Source organism: Anabrus simplex, chromosome 2 (genome assembly GCF_040414725.1).
Source record: "Anabrus simplex isolate iqAnaSimp1 chromosome 2, ASM4041472v1, whole genome shotgun sequence".
NCBI lineage: Eukaryota > Metazoa > Arthropoda > Insecta > Orthoptera > Tettigoniidae > Anabrus > Anabrus simplex.
The window spans coordinates 991710954-991734092 of NC_090266.1; the positions used below are offsets into that span (position 1 = coordinate 991710954).

The following is a 23139-nucleotide window of genomic DNA, read 5'->3' on the forward strand; positions in this document are numbered from 1 at the left end:
ACTAAAATCTATGTAGGTCATCACTGTGTCTCGACTTATATCCCTCTGCATCCTCAGTTTCCCCTCGCCCACTGGACAACTTTGAAACATCTGGAACGTATTTCCCACTAGGCGGTCAGTTCGGCAATTCAGTAACTTGGTGGGTTCAGTGTTTGTATGGTCTGACTAAGAAAAGAGTAAAAGAATTGGATGCCTATTACAAGCAAATTATTACTATGAAGACTTGACCATGGAAACAAAGGACACCCCACAAGTTACAGAACGGCAATGGAAATTGCCCACCTGACCGCCGAGTGAGAGGTATGTTCCTGATGTTCGAAAGATGTGTTTGGGGGTGAAGACATGTTATAAGGTGAGGCACTGACAACTTTCATAGTTGAGTTCATCTGCCTGGGGAGAATGATTACTTTGAATTGAGTAGGGTTAAAGAATACTGCAATGCATTTGAAATTCTTATTCTTCTTCTTCTTCTTCTTCTTCTTCTTCTTCTTCTTCTTCTTCTTCTTCTTCTTGGCTCTTTTCCCAATCAGGTTTGGCACTTGATATGGATTTGACCTAGCTGTAGGGCCAGATGTCTTTCCTGATGCCAATCTTATGTGGAAGGATGTACTCACTACTGCTTCTGTGGTGGTTTGAAGTGGGGTGTGTTGTATGTAGATCAAAATAAGCATTAAAACTATCAAAAACACCCAGCCCCCGAGCTAAAAGAATTAACCATACACAGTTAAAATACCAAAACAAGCCAGGAATCAAACCGCACACACACTGAACCAAAAGCCAATATGCTATCCATTCAGCCAAGGAGTATACAACATACATAACGTGCATAAAATGAAATGGTCCAACCTGGGAAAAGAACTCTGTAATTTAACAGACAATGGAAGCTTCACATATAAGAAATAACTTTTGTTATGGTTTAACACATCCTTAAAGAGTAAGGAAAGTGCATATCTATTAATAGCATACATGAATGATTAATGGTTTATTACAGAAGTTATAAAATAGGATACTAGTATACAGCTCTCACAATGGAATCTTTTGATTTTATCATCTGAACTGATGATTGGGATACATTATATCTAGCAGAGCACATGTAGATAGATGAGCCAGCATGCAAGATATCAGCTACTGAAGATGAAAGGGAAAATCAGGAGAGATGGAAGTAGTTTGAAATTAAATTCAGGGAACACAGATTGAACAACAGGAGAAGCAAGTGAGTTCAGTAGTAAAATAATCTGCATATCTTGGTAAGAATATCCACAATTATCACAATACCTACATAGTAATTTCTGTGCCCTGGAGGTAAAGGGTAATCTGTCACAAATATGTAATTTTACAGAAGAGCTAAAATGTTTTTCAGTGCTTGTTTCACTTCCCTGTTTTTTCATGAAACTCTTAAACTTCTTTACATAATATTGACTTCTTAAAACCCACTTGTCAATATTTGATTATTTTTCCTCAAAGTGGCTAGCTCAGTTATTACTGCACATAGGAGATAGTGATTTGCACCCAGGAAAATGTGTATAATATACAGTCAACATATGTCAAAACCTAATAAGAAATGGACATAGTGCCATTTACCTCCAGTGCACTTATTTGTCTCTCACAGTGAAAATAATTTAAGCACAAGAAAAAGTTTAGATTGTACACTTATATTCCAGGGTCTGCTGAACTTCCACATCAGAAATAAAATTCAATGCAAATCTGGAATAGCCTAATATTTTCCTTAACATCGCACCGACACAGATAGGTCTTATGGCAACAATGAGACAGGAAAGGGCTAGTCTGAAAATGGAAAACCACGGAAAACCATCTTCAGGGCTGCTGACAGTGGGGTTTGAATCCCAAATGGAAGCCGACAGTTATGAACTCCAAACCACGCAGCCACTTGCTTGGTGAATCTGGAATGCTTCTGGATGTAGTTTGTGACATTCAGCCATCAAGAAAAGTAAGCCTAATAAAGTTTGTGAACTGATTATGATTTCACATTCCACTAACTACATTTACAGTTTTCGAAGATGCTTAGTTCTTAGAAATGTTGTCCTGCACGAGTTCGCCTATGTGGCAGTAACCCAACCAACATGAGGATAGCATATTTGAACACCTACAAATACTACTGGACCAACAAGGAAAGTTAACAAGGCATCAAATTTGGCAGGATTAGATTTGTTATACGCAGAGGGCCAAGAAATAACACACATTTTTTCTTTTCTATGGAAAAATGTATTAAGGAGGGTAAGTAGGCCTAAAATCATCTGGCCATTTACCACAGATGTATTCAGATTTAGTCCACAATAACCATCAGAAAATGTGTATTAAAAATTTTTTTTAATTGGCTTTATGTTGCAGACACAGACAGGTCTTATGGCGGCGATGGGATAGGAAAGAGCTAGGAGTTGGAAGGAAGCAGCCGTGGCCTTAATTAAGGTACATCCTGATGCCTGATGTGAAAATGGGAAACCATGGAAAACCATCTTCTGGGCTCCCGACAGTGGGGTTGGAATGCACTATGTCCCGAACGCAAGCTCACAGCTGCATGACCCTAACCGCAAGGCCAACATGCTTGGTAAATTTTTTAAATTTTAAACTTAGCTGAATAATTCCCTGCGAGTCCACATTTGATATGAGCAAAATCTGCCCCCACATATTAATTCAAATACATGTATCCAACCCCTGTCCAGTTTTTCTACGGGACCGCACATGAAGCGAGATGAATCTTCCATAGAGGTTTTAACGACCAAATGCCCTTCCAGACACCAACCTCATCAAAGGAGTTAATGAGATGAAATGAATGACAGATATATGATAATAGGAAGGGAGAGGGTGAAACCCAACACAGCACATAGTCTACTCCTGTTGAATATCATCAACACGTCCGCTCACTGTTTAACACCTCCATCTGATTGACTAATTACCATCAAAAGCGCCATATGCCCTCACTCCATATGAACACTGCAAAGAGATTTTGGAATTGAATCCAGGTTTTTGGCATGCCATCTAGTGATTGGAAATTTTATACCACCACCTTTCCTAGCCTGCCTGCCAACCAACACCCTGACGGTGTCAAATTTTTTGACCACCAGGACTAACTAACCATGGTGAGATCATATAGACTTTGTGCCTAAATGGTCATGGCTGCCAGGTAGAACTAACTAACCCCATGGCACTACAGCCCTGAAGGGGCTTGGCCTACCATGCGACTGCTGCTCAGCCAGAAGGCCAGGCAGGCTAAAATTAATTTATATCTGAAAAGAAAAAATGGCTAATGGTGACTAATTCTGAACAAAAAACTGTGTGTTCTGTCAAACATGAAAATATTTGTTTTTAAACTAATGAAAAATATAGTTTAGCCAAGGTTTCTAATAAACTTTGTTTTAGTGAAACCACCTAATTAAATTATAAAATCACTCAAGTACACATGCTTTTGCTCATTTAAAAACTGCCTGCTGTGAACAAAATTGAAAATAAGTATGCATTTTCCCCACCTTTTTTTATTCAGCAGCCCTCTCAAGGAGGGTAATCAGCACTTTCAACAAATACCGGAGTGTCATGCGACTTCACTGAACTTAGGATATGTTGGTGGGGATGAGAAAATGCAACATACATATTGGTTTCCAAAGTAGTAAATAAGTACACATTATTTTAGACTTTTGTTATATGTAGAATTTCCATTTGTAAGAAACATTTGAAAATTCAGTAATTTCATTTCAAAAGGAAATACAACATATTTTCCTCAATTTTTTATTTTCGTTTGGTGGCATTCAGCAATGATTCTATATTTTTATGAATATTTCTGATTGGTTATATTAGATGATGCAAACTGGTAATAGGGTACTGTTATAATTCCTACAACAGATGTTTAATACCAGGTTACTGATAGCTTTGTTTGAGTTAAAATAATCCAATCCAATCCAATCCCATCCCTCAATTACTGACCTGCATTTGGGAGAGTTGCCCAGTTGCCTATCAGTTGTTTACCTAGTCTTTTTTAAATACTACAGTTTCAAAGAATTTGGAAATTTATCAAACATCTCCCTTGGTAATTTACTCCAATCATTCCTCTTTCTATAAAGAGAACGCTGATGACATAGCAATCCTCGTTGGAAGTATAGAGACTCCCGTGAAACGGATCAATCTTTTGAAAGAAATAGCGGGAAAAGTTGGACTTCAGATATCTTTTGAGAAGACTAAATTCATGTCAAATATTAGGGATTAACCCATAGCAGTAAAAGCAGATTACAGGAAAATCAAGGATAATTAATTTAAATACCTAGGTGGAATAATTCAGGTTAACCCTTTCCGGCCCTTAGCGCCCAAAAGCGCCCGACTGTTCATTTAGCCTTCCGGTCCTTAGCGCCCGAAAGCGCCCGGCTGCATTATCTGCATTCGTCTGCGATCTGTGCGATAGTTTTTTATTTTTCTCATCAGTGAAGTGTTTATAAGGCATTTATGAACACGCAGTGTGATCTACAAGTCTTAGAGAATAAAGGAAGACAGATAATCTGTCTTGACGTTGCCTAGGCAACGGTCTTGAACTTCCGCGAGCGCGGGTCAGCTGTTTCGTCCGTAAACATGGCGGGATTGAATATCGCGTATATTGAAACTGAGCTGAATATGGGCGAAAAAAGTGACACAGAATCCTTGAGTAGGGGTGTAGGTGAATTTTTAATGAGTGAATAATGTATCAACGAAGATAATTTTAGTGATAACAGTGATGTGAATGAAAACGAATATCGATAAATCGGACCTGATGGCGATGCCACGGCAATTCAGGTAACACAAATATTACGTCTCGTTACTCCGAATGATTACATGGATGATGTTGAACCTGCGCATAATTCGGAAAGAGTATTAGGGGAAAGAGATTGTTTTTTACGTATGTTAGGAGGAGAAAAACTATTCAGTGGCATAGCCTATTGCGCATATAACAATGCAGCCTTCAAACAGTCGCATTCCGGTAAGATAAAAACAGAATGGGAAGACCCTCGCCCAGATGAAATAAAATCTTATATACATGGCCTTCATTCCACTTCCAAAATCACATGATTATTGGTTTTGAGGGATTCAGGCAACATGGGAATGTGACAAATGCAGACTGTCTCTGTGTCGAGTATCACGAGGGGGGGGTGGGGGGGACACACATTATGACTCAATAAACAGAGAAATGGATGTGATGGTATATTTTCTAATGTTATTGAAAATTTGAATTCATTGTGATCAATAGTTTTTACTGTATATAACTTTTTCTGAAACAATACGGTCTGTTTCAGTTTTTGCTAAATAATAGGTTAAAACCTGGGGATAAGCGGAGTGAAAATGCGGGCGGGAAAGGGTTAATGGACTCAATAAGGAAGCAAACGAACTAGCATACCAACTCACTGAAGATACCTGCAATAAGAAGAATATCTCAAGGAAAACTAAAATCAAACACTACAACACAGTAATCAAACCAGAGTGTCTGTATTCCAAAGAATGCATGTTCTCTATGAAAACTGGTGAAATAAAAGAGATAGAGAACAAAAGAAAGGAAGATATTGAGGAAAATTTGGGGACTATTGAAAACTAAGGAAGGAGAGTTTAGACATAGGAGGAATAAAGATCTATATAAGGATGAAGAAAATGAAAGGCTGTTAGACACAGTCAAAAAGAGGAGAATTACATTTTTTGGTCACATAATGAGGATGGATAACAGTAGATTGACAAAAGAAGTGTTTAACCATGTTTACAAGAGAATGAATGGCAACCAGTGGATCCAAGGAGTAAAAAAAGATATGACAGAGACTGGAATAACAGATTATATAATACAAGACAGAACAACTTTCAGAAGATTGATACAAAATTTCAAGGGTTTCCAGGAGAAGGAAAAGAGGAAAGGTAATAATAACATCTGGACACAAGAGAGGAGGAAACAGCAAAGTGACTATTGGAAGTCAAGATGAATGCACAGGGTTACTTTCTGTGGTCCTTAGATGGCCAAAATTGAAAGAAAGAAAGAAAGAAAGAAAGAAAGAAAGAAAGTTGTATTTGCCCCAATTTTTTTTTTGAGTTTAAAGTTTACCTTTACCACTTTTAAAAACATCACTCAAACTTATTTGTCTACTGTCATTCCATGCCATCTCTCCACTGACAGCTCGGTACATACCACTTATGATATAGATGTTGATCCCCATAGGGAATCAGAAATGTGTTCCGAATGAGTAAATTTATAATACCAATATAAATGGTCCGTTATTAGACATTATAAATTTTCCAGCTAACTCATTCCTGGCTGCCAGCATTTTGGCCCCGTGTGCTAGGCTGGGCTCATCAGTTGGTACCTAGCACACCTACCAAGACGCATGGCTAGTGCATACCGTGGAGGCCACTGCGTAGGCTAATTGTAGTCACCGGCAGTGCTAATGCACTATGAGAGACTTTGTCTCACTGGACCATTTATATTGGTATTATAAATTTACTCATTCAGAACACATATTTCTGATTCCCTATGGGAATCAACATCTATATTCATCTGATGGCCAAGCAGGCATCAATTTTTGGTAGTGAGACAAAGTCTCTCATAGTGCATTAGCACTGTCGGTGGCTACAATTAGCCTACGCAGTGGCCTCCATGGTATGCACTAGCCATGCGTCTTGGTAGGTGTGATAGGTACCAACTGATGAGCCCAGCCCAGCCTAGCCTAGTACACGGGGGTGAAATGCTGGCAATCAGGAATGAGTTAGCTGGAAAATTTATAATGTCTAATAACGGACCATTTATATTGATATTACACACCACTTAGTCGAGCAGCTGATGTCCTTTCTCCCAAGTCTTCCAAGCCCAAACTTTCTAACATTTTCTTAACACTAGTCTTTTGTCAGAAATCATCCAGAACAAATCGATCTGCATTTCTCTGGACTTTTTTCAGGTCTCTAATCAATCCTGGTAATGGTCCAATACACTGGAACCATACTCTAATAGCGGTCTTACCAGAGACTTATATGCCCTCTCCTTTATACCCTTACTACAAATCCTAAATACCCTTGGGTTTCTGCTGAGAACAGGTTTTACTATACAAACAGGGACTATAAAGGTATTTTGTTGATTCTGATGAAAATCAATCATAGGCCAAAGCTGAAAATGGCAACAGTGTTCACCTTAATCATAAAATGAATAACAGAATTCCATATTACCATGAAGATGATACTTCAGCAGCCATAGACAAAGGATTATTTGCATAAAGATTAACTACAAACCTCAAAAATATTAAAACATTAATTACAAAATATGGCTTAAAGGGAGATTTGTACATGAAGCTTGAGTGTCATTATCAAGTGAATAAACTCCATACTGAGACTGCAACAGGACATGTAGTTAGATGTAACTAGATAGTTCTATAAGGATCCTGCTTGTTACAATCACAAGTGTTCTCCCATCCCCACTTATTACTTTTATTTATTTAAAGTAATAAACTTCATGGTTGGGTTCCGTATTGAGTTAAGACTTAACTTAAAATGAATACAAGATTTATTGCTCCACCTTCTCAATACTTAAAATCATTTAACGTTTATCAAAACATTACAATATGTAGTGTCAGGTACTAGTTTCGGTCCATTTTTGGACCATCATCAGCCTAGCCGAAATTACAAGCAAAAAACAAACTAAATTAATATGGATGAACAAGAGGATGGATGATAGTGGAATGACATACAAGTGAAAACCTTATACCTAAGTTACAATAAATATAACCAAAATATGTTAAAATTAACACATGAGTAAAATAATTGTGATGTCGCTTAAAATTTCTTGATGCCGAAGTCTTAGGTTGACGGCTGAACTCGTGTTGAACATTTAAATTCAAGTGAAGTCTTAATTTTCTGGAAAGTTCTGAGAGCAAGTTCCACGATGGCGCAGAGGGAATTGTCCAATATGACCAATATAGACTTGACAAATTGAGAAAGCTGGACTTGTTCTATGTAGCATAAACAAATGCTGTGTTTAAAGGAAGTCTCAATTCAGTCGGAACCCAAAGAACCTTGCGCTTGTTTGAAACAAGCTGCTAGAAGGAGTGCGACAGATGTTTTGATAAACGTTAAATGATTTTAAGTATTGAGAAGGTGGAGCAATAAATCTTGTATTCATTTTATTTATTTGTAAATATGACTTTAAAAATAAGAGGGTCTAACTGCAAAATTCACGTTCTCTACTTAGAATGTAAACAAAAATAGATGGTATTAGTGATCATGAAGCTGTTTTGTCGTAGTTAAAAATAAATGTGATAGAAAGGAAGGTCTTAAAAGTAGGACTATTAGGCAGTACCATATGGCTGATAAAGCAGGCATGAGAGAGATTTTAAAAAGCAACTATGATTGGTGGAAAACAGTAAATAAAAATGTAAACAGACTCTGGGATGGGTTTTAAACAACTGTTGGGGAACTATAATTTATTAGCTATTACTGTTGAGGAATGTGAAAACAGGTTTGTACCTTTAAAGGTGGTACAAAATAGTAAAGACCCACCTTATTAGAATAGAGAAATAAAGAGAGTAAGGAGGAGATGCAGATTGGAAAGAAACAGAGTTAGAAATGGCTGTGGAAGTAAGGAGACACTGAAGGAACTTACTAAGAAATTGAATCTAGCAAAGAAGTCAGTTAAGGATAACATGCCGGGTTGAGTGGCTCAGACGGTTAAGGAGCTGGCCTTCTGACCCCAACATGGCAGGTTCGATCCTGGCTCAGTCCGGTGGTATTTGAAGGGACTCAAATATGTCAGCCTCGTGTCGGTAGATTTACTGGCACGTAAAATAACTCCTGCGGGACTAAATTCCGGCACCCCGGCGTCTCCGAAAACCATAAAAGAGTAGTTAGTGGGACATAAAACAAATAACATTATTATTAAGGATAACATGATGGCAAGCACAAGTGGCAGTCATACAAATTTTAGTGAAAAATGGAAGGGTATGTATAGGTACTTTAAGCCAGAAACAGGTTGCAAGAAGGACATTCCAGGAATCATTAATGAACAAGGGGAGAGTGTATGTGAGGATCTAGTGTCAAAAATTTCATTTTCAGGTTCCGTATTGAATCGAGATTTACATTCAAAATTGTTAGGTATGGGGATCCACTTATTCAATACAAGAAATAGTGATAAAGTCATCACATTCATTTATTTGGGAACAGTTTCAGCAGGAGGGTATGCCATCATCAGCCTAGGAAGTAAGACAAAGACATTGGAAATAGAGTACATAACATTTCTTAAAATTAATATCAGTACCTTTTAAAAGGTACGTGCTTTAACTAAATTACTTTAAATATGTACAAAAGGGTTTTTATCATTAAAATTAAATAAAGAAAGGTGTACACCAAAATATTTGTACAGTTAAAATTACAAAAGTGGAATGAGCTTTTTCTTCCATTGTAAGAACAATATGGGTCGTTAGCTACTTTGTAGTCAAAATGGTATACAGTTGACGCCGTTTATTGTAATCATGGATAACGTTATCAACCGTATTATATGATCACTTTTATGAAGACCCGTACGGACAAATACTGAAACATTGAAAATCTACCGTTTACTGTGATCATGAATTCAGTTTATGTTATCACATTTGTTTTCTAGGATTTTGTTCTGAAGTATGCGAGTTGAGTGCATACAAAGAAAATGCTGTCAACTTTTAAAAACCCGTTTTTACACTGCACCTGTCTTGGAAGAAACGAAAAATCTAATGTACAAACGAACACATGGTGAGCAGAAGGACGCTGATTCTGACGCTGCTGAGAGGTGGATAGAAGAGTGGCCTAAAATTGCTTCTGAATTCCCTCCTGAGCTTGTGCATAATGCTGATGAGACTGCACTGTATTATCGCGCCTTGCCTGAACACACTTGTTCAAAAATGAAAGGGCTAAAGGCTGTAAAACCTTCAAGGCACGAGTAACAGTTATATTCTGCGAGTATGTCTGCTATAAAGAAAAGACCGTTAGTGATTGGGAAAAGTAAGAACCCACATTGCTTTGAAGGCATCAATAAGTTTTCAGTGGACTATCATTCCAACACTAATGCATGGATGACTGCTCTGATGGCTACTGAAGTGGGATAATAGGCTGGACCGTAAAATAGTTTAGATGGTTGAGAACTGTGAGAACTGTGCAGCACACTGTGAATTGTGAGCTCAAGAACATCAATGTGGTTTTCTTACCGGCGAATAAGACTTCATTAATTCAACCATGCAATCAAGCGATCATTCACACCATAAAAGCATATTAATCGCCATGAAATGTTCAAAAGAATCTTAGAAAATAAGAGGACTCACATAAAACTATTACGAACGCCCTTGCCAAAACAGCCGGCCTTCGCGATGCCCTGCATTTTTTAGCCATGTCATGGTATATTGTCTCAGCACATACAATAAGGAACTGTTTCGGACATGGAGGATTTTTGAGAGAGTTACCAGAAGTAGAGGAGAATGTTGAACTTTGTCTAACAGGCTTAACAGAAAATGAATTTCAGGAATGGATGAACATAGATGAGGGCATCATTACTGATGCGAAACAGACAGAAGACGACAAATGTGAGGCATTTACTTCCACAGAATTAGATATGAGAGGTGAAGAACACGGAGGAGAAGATAGTGATGGTGATGATGACGATGTTGCCGAAACTTCCCAACACCAATGAATGCTGAAATGCGACAGGCGCTAGATATCTTGCGACGAGGTGTTCAGCGTAAGTCAGAGGACTTCCGAAAACATTATGAATATGAAAGATTAATTAATGGACTTTTAAGAGACAACTAGAAGCAAACAACAATTAGAGATTATTTTACATAGCTGAAAACAGTTAACTGTATTGCAGTGCTGTGTACCGGTATCTGTTCCGTTGTAGTACATGTAAGTTATGAATCAGTGTTTTATCGTAGTGCATGTAGGTTATGAATAACTATAGTAGGCTACCTATCAATTTTTTTTCGGCTACTGTTATCAATCGGTTAATGTTATCAAATTATCTGCGTCCGAGAGTGATCATAATAAGCAGCTTCCACTGTATATGAAATTGAGTTTCTTAGTTCAATATTAACATTTGTAGTCATTATAAATAGGCTGATGTAATTAGTCTAACAACCAGTTGTTTAAAGTTCCTTGTGGATGTTCACTAATTGGTTTCTAATATATTCAACTTGGATATAAAAATTTGTGAAGTTTAAAATGTCTTATACGGCTAAAATATAGTATGGCTTCTGTGTCACAGGTTATTATATCCACAAAAGTTCAGTAAATAAAAGGATAAGTCCATTGTTTAGCTTGATCTGCTTGTCCACGGGCTGTTAACTACTTTCCAGTTTTTGGTATATGTAAAGTTTGGTTTATCTATTTTGAACGTCTTGATTCAAGTTTTGAACATTTGTAATCAATATAGATATGCTGATAAGCTAGTTGCTACAACCAGTTATTCAAGTGAAAGAAGTTGCTCATAAATGTGTACTAATTAAAATTTCTGAGGCATTCAACTTGGACTTAACAATGTGTGGATTTTGAATAAAAATATCTTGTATAGCTAAACTCTAATGATATGACACAGTATCACAGGTTATTACATCCATGAAAGTTCAGTATTTCTTGTATTGAATAGGTGGATCCCCATACCTAACAATTTAGAATAGGTTCTTCAAAAGGCAGAAGTATTCAGTCAGCAGTACGTAAAGATTGTTGGTCACAAGGATAACATACAGATAAAGGAGGTGTAGGGTGTCGTTAGTTCTCATGTCTTCACTATGGTGTGTGTGTGTGTGTGTGTGTGTGTGTGTGTGTGTGTGTGTGTGTGTGTGTGTGTGTGTGTGTGTGTGTGTGTGTGTGTGAGAAGGATATAAGTATCTCTTTTTCTTGTCTTTCTTTACAGAATTGCCTTTAGGAATGTCTTCTGCTGTTAGCAATTCCAACCTTTTCCCTTGGACAAATGTTGCAATTCTTTTGTGGGTAATTTTCTTTGTGAAATAAATTTGATTACTGAATTGTAAACTGAAATGCCAGGAACATCATTTTCTTAATGTTTTGCTGTACAGCGTTCTTCCAGTCTCTACACATCACTTTGTAGCCTTTTTACAGTTGCAAAATTGGGTATATGGTTGAGGAACTATTTTCCTTGAAGTTACACCGCTTAGCTTTTCAACTGATTTAACAGGCTGTTCCATTTTTCATGAAAGTAAACTTCCATATGTTACTAAAACGGCACAGATTCACAACATAACATACCCAGTAAAGTAACACTCGCTGCCCTACAGAAAGTCAGTGATGATGTGACTTATTGGAGGCTTCCTGTTGACTTAATGTAACATTTGCAACTAATGTTGAGTGGAGAATGTAAGTTTTGCAACTACAGCCAACTTTCAACTCTCAATAAATATAGGAGAATGTTAGTTTTGCTATAATATTTTACTTGATACACATGGAGATCTACAGCATTGAGAGAATATATCGACAGTTCATTTAAATTATTTATTACAGGGTCAGATAAAGCATTGCCTACTCTAATTCTCTGTGATTTTTTTTTCCCCCTAGAAATATAGCAACCCATTCAGTAACTCTTGTCTAGTCCAACTGCACTCACTTTTGCCAGTAGTCTCCCATGATCCACCCTATCAAATGCTTTAGACAGGTCAATTGTGATACAGTCCATTTGACCTCCTGAATCCAAGGTATCTGCTATATCTTGCTGGAATCCTACAAGTTGAGTTTCAGTGGAATAAAATTTCACAAACCCGAACTGCCTTCTGACGAACCAGTTATTAATTTTGGAAATATGTCTAATATAATCAGAAAGAATGCCTTCCGAAAGCTTACATGCAACGCATGTCAAACTTACTGGCCTGTAATTTTCAGCTTTATGTCTATCACCGTTTCTTTTATACACAGGGGCTACTATAGCAATTCTCCATTCATTTGGTATAGCTCCTTCAACCAAACAATAATCAAAATAAGAACTTCAGATATGGTACTATATCCCAACCCATTGTCTTTAGTACTGTATTGTACCCGTAACGGCGGTACAAAACTAAGTCCCCGTAATGGAAATTTAAAACTTACGCGTTGCGCTCCAGACCGGCAGCAAAAGATTGACTGAACAGCGAGCAACAGCTGTGTGCGTGTGACGTAGAACGAGTGACGTCACAGCCTGCCTCACCGCAATACAGAGAGCCTAGAGTAGTGTGGAATGTTCCTCGAGTTTCTATGGATAATAACTTTCCCCTCAATAATAATTAGATAAAATTAACCACATCATCGTGTAGCCCAATCCTTTATCTACGTTCCTGCAACGTTTCATGTAAATCCGACATGAGACGACAAAGTTATGGAATGAGATGTGTAGGCACGGATCAGATATAAATACAGTACTGCTTCGCTTAGCAGAGCAGTGTGTGACCAGTGTGTGTATATGCATGCATGGCAGTGGAGTTCGTGCAGTCGGTTCGCAAGGACCGCGATATACCGTGAAGCGGCCGTCATACTTCGAGTCCGTGGACTTTAACTCAATCGTGACGAGTATGAACTTCTGCTCCAACGGGGCGTGATATAAATTGTGCTTCATCTGAACATCATCAAGTGACTGTTTATTCTACACCAGTGTCTAAGACAGGGCCTCTCAAACGCCCAAAATCTCACGCGTGCAGATAGAGGCGCAAGAGCTCCGTGCACCGTGTATCGCTGCCGCTCGGCATGGCTCGGATCAACGCTTCGTCTCTGGGCTACTCTGCTAAGCTCGGCTCAACTCGCCTATGCTCGGCTCGAGTCAGCTTGGATTTGGAGCGCTACGGCGCAAGTGGGGCAGAGGGAGACAGGCGGAGCGAGCGAGACAGGCGTGAGGAAAGAGAGAGTAAGCGCTATTGCTCCAAATCGAGGAGTGGGGGGTCTGCACTCTGGTCAACCAAGCCAAGTCGTCTCTTGCACCGTGCACAGTGCATGCACCACGTGCATGCACCCTGAGAGGCCCTGGTCTAAGACTTGTGAATATTTTTCAAGTGCTCGTAATTTAAAGTTTAATGTTATGGACAGGATTTGGAACAGTTTGCTCCTTACAAAGTACTGAATACTTAAAGTTAACGAGACTGCTTTAATTCAGAATTACTCACATTGCAAGCATGACTACGTCACTAATTTACCATTTCATGAACTGTGTAAATATTTGTAGGTAATGAACTGTAGGCTGTGTATGTGAACTGTGCATTTCAATTCTATTAAGAACTGTACATTTCAATTCTACGAACATTCAGCTGTGCGTTTCGATTCTATGAACAGTCGAACCGAGGACTGTTAATGCATGATTAATTTCGTTTTATTTTTATTTCATGTCATTACCAATGCGTGAACAAGTCTGAATTCACGAGTGAAACATCCTTATTTTTCCCAATGCAATTGATTGCACTGAATGGTGCTTCAGACTAAGAACTAAGTCGTGTGGCATAACTTCACATTATGCCAAGTGCCACAAACTTTAAGTGACTATTTTGAAATTTGATGATAAGTTTGGAGTAGATTTTCATTTTATGAGTGTTAAACTTATATGCTCATTCGAAAGCAGTTTTTGCATCAACTCGCCCCAAGGCTTAACGGTGTTCATTCACGTTCATCATTTACATGGTCCATCTCAACGCCCTTCATCAGCACCGTATGGATCTTCTAGACGTTGAATGGATCTTCTAGAACTTCCATCGAGGGAGGAATGGGGGTCCACTGGTATGGAAAGGGGAGGAGCTGTCGGAATCCAAGGAGATCGCCAACCCTAGGGTGAGGAACACTTTCTACTGTATCTTCTGTACAGAGGTGACATGATTTTGCACTTATTAATAAACTCAGGAAAAAATGTGAATGATTTTCTCTAAACAAACCCTCTCCCTCTGTATGCACTTTAACAGATAGGTACACGCCCTGCGTTTCTCGTGCTCACCGAAGTACCACATTTACTGTTACAGTATATCCCCAGAAATCTTGTCAATTCCAGCCGATTTCCCACTTTCCAACTTTTGTATCTTATTGTAAATGTGATTGTTATCAAATGTAAATTTGAATGCTTCTTTAGCATTACTCACCTCCTCTATCTGGACATTATCCTTGTAACCAACAATCTTTACATACTGCTGACTGAATACTTCTGCCTTTTGAACATCCTCACATACACACTCCCCTTGTTCATTAATGATTCCTGGAATGCCCTTCTTGGAACCTGTTTCTGCCTTAAAGTACCTATACATACACTTCCATTTTCCACTAAAATTTGTATGACTCCCAACTATGCTTGCCATCATGTTATCCTTAGCTGATTTCTTTGCTAGATTCAATTTCCTAGTAGGTGTCTTCAATTTCTCCTTACTTCCACAGCCATTTCTAACTATTTCTTTCCAATCTGCACTTCCTTCTTAGCCTCTTTATTTTTATATTATAATAAGGTGGGTCTTTACCATTCCTTACCACCTTTAAAGCTACAAACCTATTTTCACATTCCTCAACAATTGCTATAAACACATCCCAGAGTCTCTTTACATTTTTATTTATCGTTTTCCACCGATCATAGTTACTTTATAAAAACTCCTGCATGCTTGCTTTATCAGCCATATGGTACTGCCTAATAGTCCTACTTTTATGATCTTCCTTTCTATCACATTTATTTTTAACTATGACAAAAACATTTTCTCCATTTTTCTCCATATAAATTATGGTATACTGTGCAAGTTTCTATTCTTTTTAAGAATGTAACCCACTGCTAGTCCAAGAACCACAACTGCTGTTTGACTTTCCTCCATATTAACACCTTGCCAAATCTTTTCAAACTTTTCTTGTAAAGTATTGAATTGAAAGAAAAATTTTATGATGTGTAACAGGCATTAACTTACGTGGTCTCTTCTTTATGTGCCAACAAACAAAACACTTCCATTGTGGTCTCCGCTTCAGTTGTGTCGGAGGTACTGGTTTAGGGAAACTGCCATACCTCGTATAAGAGTTCAGCATTGCCATGTCAATTGGGTAAAACCACAACTTCACATACCATGTCAGTGTTTTCCTGGCATTTGTAGTAAAGCTTACTTGCATATCAGCTCTGTCAATTGGGCCTTCGTTTTTATTGTAGTAACACGCTCACAGGTTTCTTTTTATTCTGGCCTGTGGCGTGGTCTGTCTCGTCAGTTTCTACCATCATATCCTCATGTATGATAGTAAGCAGAGTAACATCCCTTTGTCATGCCTTCTTTGAGCCAGTATATCACATCACTGGTGTGCCATGAAATAAATACTCTTGAATTTTCTTCAGAAAATATGGCATCCCTTTCCCTTTTTTTTAATGACTTTGCCACAAGTTTCAGTACTTTCCCTGGGTAGATTTTTAAAAAAAAAACTGGGCTTGTGTATTGATTGACAACATAGGTCTTTACCATTATAAGGTGCTATCGAGAGTTTGACAAATGACCCAGACACACCGAGTTTTTCACCATGTTTTACTTACGTATCCTTTCCAGCATACATAACACAATCAGGGATAAACCCAGTTTCACAGTCACAAGGTATAAACATCTTTACACCAAACCTGTGTAATGTTTATTGAATGTACCACTTCCAATGCAGGCAACCTTTCCAAGCAAGTCTACTCTCATCAATGCAGATTTTTGGAAGAGATAGAATATCGATCAGAATTTGTCTCTGAAATAGTTTATTGTTTATTACAGGCCTAATTTTGTGAAGTCTATCATCTGAGGTTTATAGGGTGTTAAAGAAATGAAGCAATCTTACAATGAGGAAAAAGATGTTCAGAGATATCACTTTACTAAACGCATTTGTTTCAGTTAATTTGCTTGTTCACCAATAGTATCTCATCCTCTTTTTCTTCACATGACCCACCAATAAAACAGGTGAAAGAGAAACAAAGAGTCTATACGGTTGTAGATTACCACTTATGTAACTTCAACCTTTCCTTGAAGTGCATGTTTTCTGTAACAAATCAGCAGTACTTGTTCATTTCTGACACAATCAAGTTCACAAAATTATCATCAACAACTTCCTTTTCATCTTCAACTTCTGTACTATCATCTTCCAAGGAAATATGAATTTCACTCTCATCAAACACAATATGATCACTATTACCGTCATCAATATTAATTTCATCAAACTCCATGCTAATCAAAATATTACTTATATCTTGCAGAACAAACCCACATCCTCAACTCGATCCCTCTATTTACCATGTGCAGTTTTTTTTTTTTACAATCAACATGTTTATTTCCATGGAAACTAGAAATGACTGGAAAGAAAAACCATGTGCATTGTCAAGGAATAGTTATGCAGTGCGCTCACAGGAAACTACTATAGAAAATAGTTCTTGGGTGCTGTGATAATTTGTAGTACAGTTGCATACGAAGTTCGGTGATGTGACTGCAGATGCTAGGACAGAATGTCATCGCAGAATGTAAGGGTCATCATAAAACACAGAACAGAGTTTGTTCAACACATCAAACAGCATAGCATGAATGGGCACTGCAGTGAATGGATGGTAGTACAGCTCATTGGGTTAATAAAAGTTTATTATTTACATCCAAGTTGTACTGGAAGATAACCTCAGTCTATGTGGAAGAAACACATATGCAATATACCATACCTTGAACCTTGCTTATGTTGTTAAGAAGCAAATTGTGATTTGTATTGGATGGCTCAACTTCTGCTGGTTCCTGAACTGGGATGGCTGGAAAACTACTTTCTGGAGCATCATCATCATCTGCATAAAACCATTCAACCTGCAAACCACAGAAGAAAATACACAAATTATGAAAGGAAGAGAATGGCTAACATAAGACAAAAACACTGCCAAGTTAATAAGACAGAAATATGTCAGCGCCACAGCGTACGTGAAGAGTGCCTGCATCTTACCCAGTAGGCTCAGGTTCAATTCCCAGCAAGTCCTAAGATTTAAATTCTGGACTGAGGGCTAGAACGGGGTTAATTCGGCCCCATAAGACTAGCTGACGAGCTGCCTGATGTAAGAGGCAGTGAACCTAGTCATGAAACAAGGCAGTATGCCTGAGGCTGTCATCATGCTGTGGTACATCGATACCTGCAGGCCATCTGGCTGGGCAGCAATCGTCATGGCAGGAAAGGACCAAATTTAGGCCGGTATGTGCCAAACAGTTTTTTAAAAATTAAAAAAAAAAATCAGACAAATAGCAGGACCCCTTTTTCACAGCAAGGAAGAGGAGATAAACAAGATGAAAATTTACAGCACACATTCCTATAGTAATAATCATGAAATCCAAAGAGTATGACTTTCACAACAAAACATGTATTTCTAATCTGCTGTACTCTTAAGTTGTGAGCAAATGAAGTACTGGGGAGATGAGAAATATCCTACTTACCTAAAAACCTTTCAATAGTAGTTTTCTACATACACTCAACTCTCGATTAACCAGGGTTTTTTTTTTTGTTTTTTTTTTTTGTTTTTTTTTTGCTTTACATCGCACCGACACAAATAGGTCGTATGGGGAGGATGGGAGACAGGAAAGGCCTAGGAATGGGAAGGAAGCAGCCGTTGCCTTAATTAAGGTACACCAGGCGAGTTGGTCGTGCGGTTAGAGGCACGCGGCTGTGAGCTTGCATCCGGGAGATAGTGTGTTCGAATCCCACTGTTGGCAGCCCTGAAGATGGTTTTCCGTGGTTTTCCATTTTCACACCAGGCAAATGCTGGAACTTTACCTTAATTAAGGCCACATCCGCTTCCTTCCAACTCCTAGGCCTTTCCTATCCCATCGTCGCCATAAGACCTATCTGTGTCGGTGCGACGTAAAGCCGCTGGCAAAAAAGAAAAAAAGTGTGGTGTGAAAATGGGAAACCACGGAAAACCATCTTACAGGCTGCCGACAGTGGGGTTCGAACCCACTTTCTCCCGCATGCCAGCTCACAGCTGCGCGCTCCTAACTGCACGGCCAACTCGCCCGGTCCAGGATAATGCAGGGTTAAGGCTTCCCGGATAAGTAAAATCGCAGTTAACCCGCAGAAAGTTAAAAATAGAACAGGTGTACTGGAAGTACAGTGAAAAATGATAATAAATGATACTACTGTATTGTTTTTTATTAACTTACCCAATATGTTGCAGCAAAAGTAGCACTTAGCACAATTAATAAATGGAAAAATAAACAGCTTTTTTTTTTTGCTAGTTGCTTTACATCGCACCGACACAGATAGGTCTTATGGCGATGATAGCACTTTTCTTTGAAACTAATAAGGCAAAGAAAAATAATCAGACTACCTAACTTACCGTTTCTGAAAATAATCAGTCATTTTTTTCTGCTTTTGTACCGAGGAACACTTTTTCTTTATTTTGCTTCTCAAGTTTCTCAAAACAATTTTTTCGGTGACGAAAACATCATCCTGCAAATATTATCCCGACCCTTTGTAATTCTGTATTACAGTAACTCCTAACACTTGTGCATTTTTAGCGTTTTTGATATTGTGGTTAAACAGCAACGCGATTGATCCAATTATGGTAAATCGAGAGTTGAGTGTACTAGAAAAAATGCAAATAAAGAGTGTTGAGCCTAACAAAAAAACTAATGACACAATATCCTGAAACTAAAATGAAATATACCAGGCAAGGTGTTCATAGGAATTAAGGAAAGGAAGATGTGATCAATGGCAGAGAGTGAATTGGATAGAAACCAGGGTGGTTTCAGACCTCAGAGGGGCTACATAAAATCAGCTTCATGGTCCGTATCGCACTTTAATAGATTCACAATTAAGTATTTATTTATTTTCCACCTAGTCGATACAATGATTGCTTAAGGCAATTTTTAATGGTCAAAAGTGGTACATGTTTCGTATATTATCAACATCTTCAGCCACATAACACTGTTTAGATGAAAAATATATAAAATTGACAAAGTAATGCTTTAGAGGAAGTGTCCTTAAAAATTAACATAAGATTGACAAGATTAAAACAAACAAATAACTCAAGAGAAAATATATAAATTATTTCTACAATAGAAAGCAGTCGTCAAGGAAACACTTGTACAATATTCCATAGAGAAATTGTCCTAATAAATATTCTTTTCTTAATAATTCATGAAAAAAGATCAATTTATAAATTAAAAATTATACAATTTATAAGTAATTATCGAAATGAAGAAATCCTGAAATCCTGATATCACAGTGCGGCTCTTATTATTAATGTAGATGAAAATATAACTAATTCCTAGTTGTCAAATCTTATTAAGCCTGCTTTCCTTTGGAACAGTAACTCCTGTCATTCTTTCACAGTTTTGCGCCGGGTGTAATATTGATGATGCGTTCTTCCTTGCTCTTGCACCTGAGGAGGTGGAGGAGCGGGGGATATAGGTGTGTCAAGAACTTCCTTGCTGTCACCTATAGCTTCAACTGAGGAGGAATAAGTTGTAGGGCTATCTGTAGGTGGAGAAATTCCAATTCTTTTTTCTTGATCCTTCTCAAGCATTTTCAGATATACTAGAATTTGATAATATAATGGATTCTTATATTCTAAAGCCTCATTAAGGTTATCATTTTTCTTTACAAGTTGGTCTAGATGAATGTACAGGTCTTCATATGTGTTCATTAAGCTGCCCTTTTTTAACTTTAACATAGAACAAGACCTGACCATCATAAAAAAGTTAAAAAAGGGCAGCTTAATGAACACATATGAAGACCTGTACATTCATCTAGACCAACTTGTAAAGAAAAATGATAACCTTAATGAGGCTTTAGAATATAAGAATCCATTATATTATCAAATTCTAGTATATCTGAAAATGCTTGAGAAGGATCAAGAAAAAAGAATTGGAATTTCTCCACCTACAGATAGCCCTACAACTTATTCCTCCTCAGTTGAAGCTATAGGTGACAGCAAGGAAGTTCTTGACACACCTATATCCCCCGCTCCTCCACCTCCTCAGGTGCAAGAGCAAGGAAGAACGCATCATCAATATTACACCCGGCGCAAAACTGTGAAAGAATGACAGGAGTTACTGTTCCAAAGGAAAGCAGGCTTAATAAGATTTGACAACTAGGAATTAGTTATATTTTCATCTACATTAATAATAAGAGCCGCACTGTGATATCAGGATTTCAGGATTTCTTCATTTCGATAATTACTTATAAATTGTATAATTTTTAATTTATAAATTGATCTTTTTTCATGAATTATTAAGAAAAGAATATTTATTAGGACAATTTCTCTATGGAATATTGTACAAGTGTTTCCTTGACGACTGCTTTCTATTGTAGAAATAATTTATATATTTTCTCTTGAGTTATTTGTTTGTTTTAATCTTGTCAATCTTATGTTAATTTTTAAGGACACTTCCTCTAAAGCATTACTTTGTCAATTTTATATATTTTTCATCTAAACAGTGTTATGTGGCTGAAGATGTTGATAATATACGAAACATGTACCACTTTTGACCATTAAAAATTGCCTTAAGCAATCATTGTATCGACTAGGTGGAAAATAAATAAATACTTAATTGTGAATCTCAGAGGGGCTGTCATGACCAGATTTTCAGGATGTGTCAAGTAACAATGGAAGGAATATACACTTATATTTTGTAAATGTAGAGAAGGCATATGAGAGTATCAGGGTAAAAGAGGGTTAGCTGTACAGTGGTGGATTAAAGCTTAAAACCAGTGCAGTGTTCATAGATCTCACAACTGCTTTTGACACTGTATGGAGGGATGGGTCAATATACACAGAACGCCATAGGTTCTGTCAGTACTTTTGAAGCATACGACTAGTAAATAAAACTATGCAAACCCATTAATGTAAATATATTCTGAAAAAATATTAAAAATGCTACAGAATGAACAAAATGATCACCATGTGCGGCAACACAGCGGCAGAGACAACGAGGCCACTCATCAATAGCTCCACGAATAGTCCCAGTAGAATGTTTTTGACAGATGACACGATTGATTTTTATAACATCTCAATATTACAGTGCAGTTTTCGACATGCTATCGCCTCAAGCTTCTGCCACAGAGAATAATCCATTGGACTGAGGTCTGGACTTCCACAAGGCCAGTCAGCAGCAGCAATGAACCATGGGACATTGGTTGCCAACTACCGCTGTGTCATTTTTGCTTTGTGTTCAGGACACACAAGTATGAAGGATGAAAAATCCACGATTTCCCTTCAAACTGCTTTGAATTGTTATACGGTATCAACTTTTTCAACATTGTCTGGTAGACAACTGCAGAAGTCTTTACTCCAGCTTCGCAAAAATGCACCTACAAAACTCCCCACCAAGCAACCACCCACCATAACGTACCATGATAGAAGCAGGGTGATATCCACGCTGCACACATAGAACTTTCTCTCTTGCTTCCTTGGAGGATCATGCGTACATGTGATCTTTCACGGTGAATATCTTTTTCATCTGTGAATAGGATGTCATGATACAAGCTCCCCCATATATCGTCAACAAAACCTGGGATCAAACCCAGCGTATCTCCTTTAATTTTTCAGTTAGTAAATGTCCTGTGTATCTTTTATATGTACCAAAACATAAATCATCTTTCAAAACACGTAACATAGTTCGTGGAGATATATTCATTTCACAAGACAAAATTGTTTGCGCGAAGGATTGCATCGAATCCTTGCACAAACAGCATTCACAACTTCTTTTCTGTGTACACACCTAGGATGGCCCGATCGAACTCTATCAACAGTTGCACCCATTTGTTTAAACAGGGCTATTTTCCGGAACACAAATCATTCATTGATACAAAGAGGTTTCAGCATAGAAAAAAATTTCCTTAGCTCGCTTTCCGCAATGAAATAACACCAATACAGCGACGCGATACTCATACGCTCCCCACTCCATCTTTCACTGCTGCCTGCTGTTGGCAAACTGCAAGCTGGTTACTGGCGGAGTCATGAAGGTGACCTCGTGGACGTTGACATACAGCGTTGCCATGCTTCGTAATTCACAATTACCAAACAATAGCACGTTCAGATTTTACTTTACAAGATATAACCGACAGAAGTTATGACAGTTCTATGTACACACTCCTAAAAACCTTACAGTGTAAAAACACTACAAATATAATCAATTGCATGGTTTCAAATAGAATAATTCAGGTGATCATGAGCAAACCAAGAAGACTAAACAATGGATTTCTGCAAGGTTCCAT

At 37.9% G+C, this 23139-nt stretch overlaps 1 protein-coding gene across 1 annotated transcript in view; it reads right to left on the reverse strand.

The window, feature by feature from the left end:
* Window positions 1-23139, reverse strand: part of RhoGAP19D (Rho GTPase activating protein at 19D) — a 528281-nt gene that overhangs the window by 201320 nt on the left and 303822 nt on the right. Inside the window, exon 21 of the mRNA XM_068226072.1 lies at window positions 17606-17741. Within this exon, the coding sequence (XP_068082173.1) occupies window positions 17606-17741 (136 nt within the window). The remainder of the gene's footprint in view (window positions 1-17605; window positions 17742-23139) is intronic.